Here is a 7,791-nt window from a genome sequence, read left to right as displayed (position 1 = left end):
GAGCCAAAGTCCGCTCGGGGATATTTTTGCGGGCGCTGGAGAAGTATCGCCGCTACCGGGATCAGTGCCGAGAGTTGCGCGTGCGCATGAGGAATGATCCCCGTAGCCGGGCCTTGATCGAGGAACTGGCGAGGCGGGAGCTTCAGATGCAGCAAACACTTGGCAGGACGAGTGCTCTCGAGGAGCAGCTCCGCCGGAAGGACGAGGAGCTCGAGGCGGTAAAGAGAGTCGCAGCTGAGTGTGAGCGCCAGGGCCAGGCTAAGGCGGCAGAGGCCGCTGCGGCATGGGGCGGGAAATTGACTGCGTTGGAGGGTGAAGTCGCGGTATTGAAGCTTCAGGTGAGGGATGCCTCGTCGAGGCTGGGGCGTTAACGGAAGCTATCCGCGTGCACGAGTCCCAACGGGCGTTGGAGAGGGCTACTACGGCCTTTAGAGAAGCGATTCTCGAGGAGCGGATCGGTGTCTTTGAGCAGGACGCCCAAGTCATGGCGGACCGGATCACAGCCTTAGAAGAAGAGAATCAGCGCCTACGGGACCAAGCCGCTTCTTCCAGCCAGGCTCGCAAACTTTGGGTCTTTGCCGAGGCCCAACGTGATGTATATAAGAATTTGTGGGAGGCCGGCATCGTGACCGAAGCTGCTTTCGAGGGAGCGCGTCAAAAGGCTCGTGAGGCCCGTACCGATTGTGGTTTTGACGCGGCGACGCCAGAGGCTGACGCTGGTGCAGATGGTGGCGCGGATGGCGCCGAGTAAAAAGATATGCATTTTTTCTTGTTTTTTATTTTCTCTTTCCTTGTATTGATCGGCCTTGGCCGGGTGTAAGCGGGGAAGACCCGCAATTAACTTTGTAGATAAATGAGATCTCCTTTCCGTTATTTGCCTTGTGTCTGTTTTTTCCCCCTTAGATTTTTCTTTGCATGCGTTCGAAGGGGTGATTTGCCTTCGAGTTCGACTCTGGTAGGCATGTTAGTTTTTAATTGTTGACGACTCTTCTTCTTCGACTCGGGGTGAGCGAGTCGGAGCCGTTGCTTGGCGATAGCGACACTTAGCCTTAGTCCCAGCTCGGGCGCGGTCGAACTGTCGGTCGTTATGACAGAAATGCGGCCTTGTAGTTTGACCGGGGCCGGACCTTACGTGTCCCCAATCTTGATGGCCTTAGCCATGTAGGCGACTTCGACTGTCGTCGAGTCGTTTACTCACCGTAGTCGAATCTAGGTCGACCGTTGGCGGCGATGGCCTTAGCCATAATATAATTGGTGGCCTTAGCCATGTAGGCGAGTTCGACTGTCGTCGAGTCGTTTACTCACCGTAGTCGAATCTAGGTCGACCGTTGACGGTGATGGACTTAGTTTTTCAACTTGGTGCGGGCGAGTCTTAGCCGTTATTTGGCAATAGCGGCGCTTAGCCTTAGTCCCAGTTCGGACGCGGTCGAACTACCGGTCATGATGGTAAAAAACGAAGCCTCGTAGTTTGACCGGAGCCCAACTTTTCGTGGCCCGACTCTTAGTTCGAGTTGGGAGAACTTACTTGAATGGCGAGGGTGCCTATCCTGCGCTTCGATTTGTTGGAGGTCAGGCTTTGCTTTCACAGATGAAGGCGTTTGGCCTGAGTCTCGGTTCAACTGTGGTTGAACTCGCTAAAGTTGAGTACGAAGGCGTCCATCCTTGTAGTTCGAGCGAGGTCGAGCTCGTTGGATTTAATGGCGAAGGCACATAGCCTGAGTCTTGGTTCGACCGTGGTTGGACTTATTGGCGAAGGCACAAAGCTGGAGTCCCAGTTCGACTGTTGTTGGACTTTGTTAAATTTGGTGGCGAAGGCACATAGCTTGAGTCCCGGTTCAACCGTAGTTGAACTTTTTGGTGAAGGCGCATAGCCTATCTTGGTTCAACCGTAGTTGAACTGTTTGGTGAAGGCGCGTAGCCTGAGTCCCGATTCAACCGTAGCTGAACTTTTTGGTGAAGGCGCATAGCCTATCTTGGTTCAACCGTAGTTGAACTTTTTAGTGAAGGCGCATAGCCTGAGTCCCAGATCAACCGTAGTTGAACTTGTTGGTGAAGGCGCATAGCCTGTCTTGGTTCAACCGTAGTTGAACTTGCTGGTGAAGGCGCATAGCCTGTCTTGGTTCAACCGTAGTTGAACTTACTGGCGAAGGCGCATAGCCTTGATTTAATGGCGAAGGCGTTTAGCCTGAATCTTGGTTCAACCGTAGTTGAACTCACTGGTGAAGGCGCATAGCCTGAATCTTGGTTCAACCGTAGTTGAACTTACTGGCGAAGGCGCATAGCCTTGATTTAATGACGAAGGCGCTTAGCCTGAGTCTTGGTTCAACCGTAGTTGAACTTACTGGCGAAGGCGCATAGCCTGAATCTTAGTTCAACCGTAGTTGAACTTACTGGCGAAGGCGCCTAGCCTGAATCCTAGTTCAACTGTTATTGAATTTTGTCGATCTTGATGGCGAAGGCTCATGGCCTGAGTCCCAGTTCAACAAATGTTGAACTTTGTCGATCTTGATGGCGAAGGCTCATGGCCTGAGTCCCAGTTCAACTGTTGTTGAACTTTGTCGATCTTTGATGACGAAGGCTCATGGCCTGAGTCCCAGTTCAATTGTTGTTGAACTTTGTCGATCTTTGATGACGAAGGCTCATGGCCTGAGTCCCAGCTCAACTGTTGTTGAACTTTGTCGATCTTGATGACGAAGGCTCATGGCCTAAGTCCCATATTGTGGGTATTGAGTGCTGAAGCTCGGTTTGGATTCGAGACCTTGAGCGGCTCGTCCGTTGTCTTCCCAACCAGGGTTTATAGGCTGTCTTGAGGCGACTCTCGGCTCGAGATATCTCCGTGCCGGTTTCTGGCCGGAGCTCGTATCAGGGATGTGGGAGATGCCTTACAGAGACCTTCCCTTAGGAGGGGGGGGGGGCTTCTTCTTTTTGTTTGCACTATCTGAGATCGGAGAGAGAGAGAGGACTTAGATCTTGATTTGAGATCTTCGAGTTCCATCGGCTTGATATGCCGCTTTGGCTTGTTTATGCGGGGTTGTTCTTCCTTTTCCGGCGTTTCTTTCCTTTTGGTTAATGGAAGAACTACGCGATTTTGCTATGAAATTCCCACAGACGCCGCTAAATTGTTTGCTCAAAAGTTATCACATATCTTATGAGTATAAAACAATATAATAATAAATCACGGGAAAATCATAGCAAATCGTAATAATCCATTGGACCAAGCGAAGAACATGAAAATAAGTACTCAAGGTTAGGGGGAGAAACATTAAAAGCCTTTATTGATAATATTGGTTTGGTCTGCCTCTCCATGAAGAGGTTCAGAGCCTTACAATGGTGTTTTCACTTCCCATAAGATGGGTATGTTTTTCTCCCTCTCTCTTGTCAATAGTGGTGAAGAAGCGACCCCCTTTCTAGGGCTTCCACTCTTAGTATTTATAGATGTGAGCTTCTTGAGCTGGCAATAAATGGCCGTGGCCACGCTGAGGTTCCGTCCCCATGGGGAAATGAATGGGCCGTACCCTCGTAGATTAAATCGGACAAGAGTCGAATCCTCTTATAAATAAGTGGCCATACCACTTTATTAATTATGAATTAGCTCAAGACGAGATTAACTCCGTTAATTACCGTGAGGTCAGATTCTGACCTATATATATATATATATATATATATATATAGTGTGTGTGTGTTTTATTATGTACAATTTTATGACTACCCAATTTAAAAAAAATTTAGGTTGCAGGCCAAAAATGATCATTGCCCTATGTTCAATAGCATATGATTTGTATAAAGGTTGTTGAGTTTATGTGAACCCATAACCAACCTTTTAGATTTGCCTATTAATATCCTTGATTTTAAGAAAATAGAAAGCGAAAAAGAGAAATATATATATATTTATATATATATATATATACTAATTATTTATAAATATTTTGTTATGAACTCTACTAAAATTCACATCTGATTCCTTTTGTTGATAACCCAAAAATAAAACTCTAGGGCCTGTTTGTCCATTAAAAAATTGACTTTTTTTCGATTTTTTATTTTATTTTTTCGAAAATTTAAAAAATTCCAAAATTTTGTTTTCAAAATGTTCACTTCAAATCACTCACAAAAATTCAAAATTAGCTCCAAATTATATTCATATCCAAATACAATACTATTTTTCAAATGTCATTTTCAGTTGAATTTTTTCTTTTTTCAGAATTTCACAATTCTTATGTCCAAACGCCCACTTAGTATAAAAATAGTGGAACCTAAATTCTTTTTCCGTTCTAACGGTGAAAATTCAGAAGGGCAGACATTGAAATTTTGGGACAGAACGAGACACTTGTTAAATTGTGGGAGGAAAAAGACAAAAAAGAGAGAGAGAGAAAGAAAAAAGAAAAATTAAATTAGAACTTCACTTCACGGAACAAACTGTGAATCTGTGTGTTCAAACACAACTGTCAGTGTCCCTAGGTTGTGGTAGGTGGCGGCCACATTTGAGAGTTCATTTGTACCTTTGTTGCCCAAATATCTTGTCCCATAATCTTTATTTGCTTTAAAGTTTCTTGCTTTTTTGTGTTCCACAATCTGCTTTGTTCATTCAAAGATGCTCACTTTAAATCTTCTTCCATCCACTAATGTCACTCTCTCCAAATCCCGCCCCAAGTACCCTTTTGATTCAAATCTGGTAAGCAGAAACCAAAAGTTGAGAGATTTGTGCTCTCCTCCACTCCCTTTCACCAAACCCTCTGGTTCTAGAAATGGACACCCTTTTATGTGTTCTGCAAATCCCAACCCTCAGATCTCTCAATCAAGATTGGATTTTTCCAAAATCTTGAGACACCCATTTGGATTTTCTTCAAGAAATAGAACTCAGATTCTTGAAGCAGCCTCTGGAACCCCAGAAGAAGTGAGCCCAGATGGGGAGATTGAAGCTTCAAAGCCAAAAGTGAATATGAAACTGGCTCTCATTTTTGGGATGTGGTACTTTCAGAACATTGTCTTTAACATATATAACAAGAAGGTATTGAACATCTTTCCCTATCCTTGGCTTCTTGCTTCTTTCCAGCTATTTTGTGGTTCTATTTGGATGTTAGTTCTATGGTCTTTTAAGCTGCAACCTTGCCCAAAGATAAACAAATCATTCATTATTGCCCTTCTTGGACCTGCCTTGTTTCACACAATAGGCCATATCTCAGCTTGTGTTTCATTCTCTAAAGTGGCTGTTTCTTTCACTCATGTTATTAAGTCTGCAGAACCTGTGTTCTCTGTTGTGTTTTCATCATTTCTTGGTGATACATATCCTCTAGCGGTATGGCTTTCGATTCTTCCCATTGTCTTTGGTTGCTCTTTGGCTGCTGTTACTGAAGTGTCCTTCAATTTTGGGGGCTTGTCGGGCGCTATGATCAGTAATGTTGGGTTTGTTCTTCGCAACATTTATTCGAAAAGGAGCTTACAGAATTTTAAGGAAGTGGATGGTTTGAACCTGTATGGTTGGATAAGTATAATCTCATTGTTTTATCTATTTCCAGTAGCAGTGTTTGTGGAAGGTTCTCAATGGGTGGCAGGTTATCACAAAGCTCTTGCAACTATAGGAAAACCTTCTACATTTTATATATGGGTTCTCTTATCTGGGATTTTCTACCATCTATATAACCAATCTTCTTACCAAGCGCTGGATGATATTAGTCCCTTGACGTTTTCGGTTGGTAATACAATGAAGAGAGTGGTGGTGATAGTTGCCACTGTGTTGGTATTCAGGAATCCAGTCAGGCCTCTAAATGCACTTGGCTCCGCTATTGCCATATTTGGAACTTTCTTGTACTCACAGGCAACGGCTAAAAAGCCGAAGAAAGAGGCAGTGGAGAAGAAGGATTAGGAAGATGGTTGTTTCTGTAGGACTCAGGCGCTTTTGATCGATGGCATATTGAATTTTTCTTACTTCATATCAATTCCAGGAGTTTCTTGTCTGATGTATGCCTCTTTTTCACTGTATTGCTTTTTTGTTTCTATGGTTTATCCATTAGCTTATACTTGAGTCTCTCTCTCTCTCTGAAACTTTGCCGATGATGTTCCAAATCGATTTTGATTGAGTTTTGGTGGATATCTTGCTGTTCAATATCAAACTTATCCATCTTACATGTTTTCAATTATTATTGTAGGCTCAATTCTGCAGAAAAGAACACATATACGACATTACCAATGTCAAAAGGACATAATGCATGCTTGAATTTGTGTAATTTTAGGTCACAGCTAGTCTTGTTGGGTTCCTTATTTGTTGAAACAGTATGCATGTGGTTGCCTCTACCTTACTGTAGAATTTGCTGGTGAAGTTATATCGACCTTGTATGCCTTATCCCCCCCAACCCTCAACCCCAACTAAATCGGTAGAACTGACTTATTAGTGAATGGATTTTTGAATATTATATCAAAGTAAACATATTAATTTTGTGTATGAGTGTGTTTCTGTGCTTTATTTGAGTGCTCATATATGTATAGATGTTTATGTTTCTATTACAAGGTCATTGTATACTATGTGACAGAGAAAAATGATGTGATTATTGTACCTAAGAACTAACATCTAGGCTGGTACTATGTTGCTTTAGCAATAAAAACAGAGATTATTTCTTGATGGATGGATCATGGATGTCATAATGTCAGTGATAAGCTTATCTACAATGAACTAAAAACAAAGGTTATTTAGTAATAGCAAGTGCTATGATGTAGATAATTTCGCATTTGATTTGTATTTCATACTTGCTTGCTCTCATCAAACCGTTTAGTTATTGCTTTCAAATTTCTCTTTTTCCTTCTCTGCTGTGAAAAATATGCATTTTAAGCCTATAGCACTTTTTGAAACATACTTCAGTTCCATGGATGACTTGGACATTTAGCAGATTTCAAATCTCAAAGTGTGGCAGGTATTCTTTCAAACTTCTAAGTATTGAATTTCTATATTGTGCTATTGCCTTCTTGTTTCTCACCTTTTGGTAGTAGGCTTTTCTAACATGATTTCTTTAACCTCCAAAATAACTTGGTATCTTTGAACCTGAATGATGTCATTTGATTTGTCAAGAAAGTATACGATATAGTCAGAGGTGCTTTGCGACAATGAGAAAGAGGAAGGAGTTATATCTTTCTTCTCTAGCTACTTGAGAGATAGGCTGGTAGGAAAGAAGGGGGGAAAACAGTCCTTTTGAACATCAAATAACCAGCCCTATATTTAACAATTAACACATTCATGAGAATTCTGCTCTAAAATTTATCTGCCTCTAATACTTGCAAGAAATGTCATTTACCTCCTGTAGTATCATATGGCTCTGGAATGAATGATTGTCTTTCGTTAAGTGGAAGCATTTACTTGGTGATTTTAACAAAGATAGTATTTTGTAAGCCAGTAACTGATGTCTGCTGTTGATCCAGTCTTTAGCTTGGTTGACCATGGTTACTGAAAGGAATCACACAATAACTAACAATCGAAGAAGATTGTTTGACCAGGACTAGAGACACAATGAACAGAAAAGTCTCAAGTTTGAGCTTATGAGATTCGTTTCCCTGATGCTGGAATTCCTAGACAAGGCTAATTCAAGTCTAATGGCATTAAAGCAATTGCTTTAAAGCTCAAAAACTGAATGCCTCAAGAAAATCACGCAATTTTTTCCACCAATTTATATTTAAATCATTCAAGTTGATGAAATTATTGATATTCTAGTTAGTGGTGAAATAATAAGACTATTTCATGATGAAATTTAGAAGAAAAAAAACATCTAAGAAAGCTCTCTTTCACGGAAAAATAGATTTGAATTATTC

General features: G+C 42.0%; 1 protein-coding gene across 1 annotated transcript; it reads left to right on the top strand.

The window, feature by feature from the left end:
* Window positions 1–4,369: 4,369 nt before the first annotated feature.
* On the top strand, window positions 4,370–6,100 carry LOC109211253 (xylulose 5-phosphate/phosphate translocator, chloroplastic). The gene has a single exon (XM_019374768.1). The coding sequence runs from the start codon at window positions 4,589–4,591 to the stop codon at window positions 5,858–5,860; it is 1,272 nt and encodes a 423-aa protein (XP_019230313.1). The 5' UTR covers window positions 4,370–4,588; the 3' UTR covers window positions 5,861–6,100.
* Window positions 6,101–7,791: the final 1,691 nt, after the last annotated feature.

The sequence above is a fragment of the Nicotiana attenuata genome, unplaced genomic scaffold (genome assembly GCF_001879085.1).
Source record: "Nicotiana attenuata strain UT unplaced genomic scaffold, NIATTr2, whole genome shotgun sequence".
Classification (NCBI taxonomy): domain Eukaryota; kingdom Viridiplantae; phylum Streptophyta; class Magnoliopsida; order Solanales; family Solanaceae; genus Nicotiana; species Nicotiana attenuata.
Note: the sequence above shows the minus strand (reverse complement) of the source record. Positions and strands in the feature narration are given on the sequence as shown.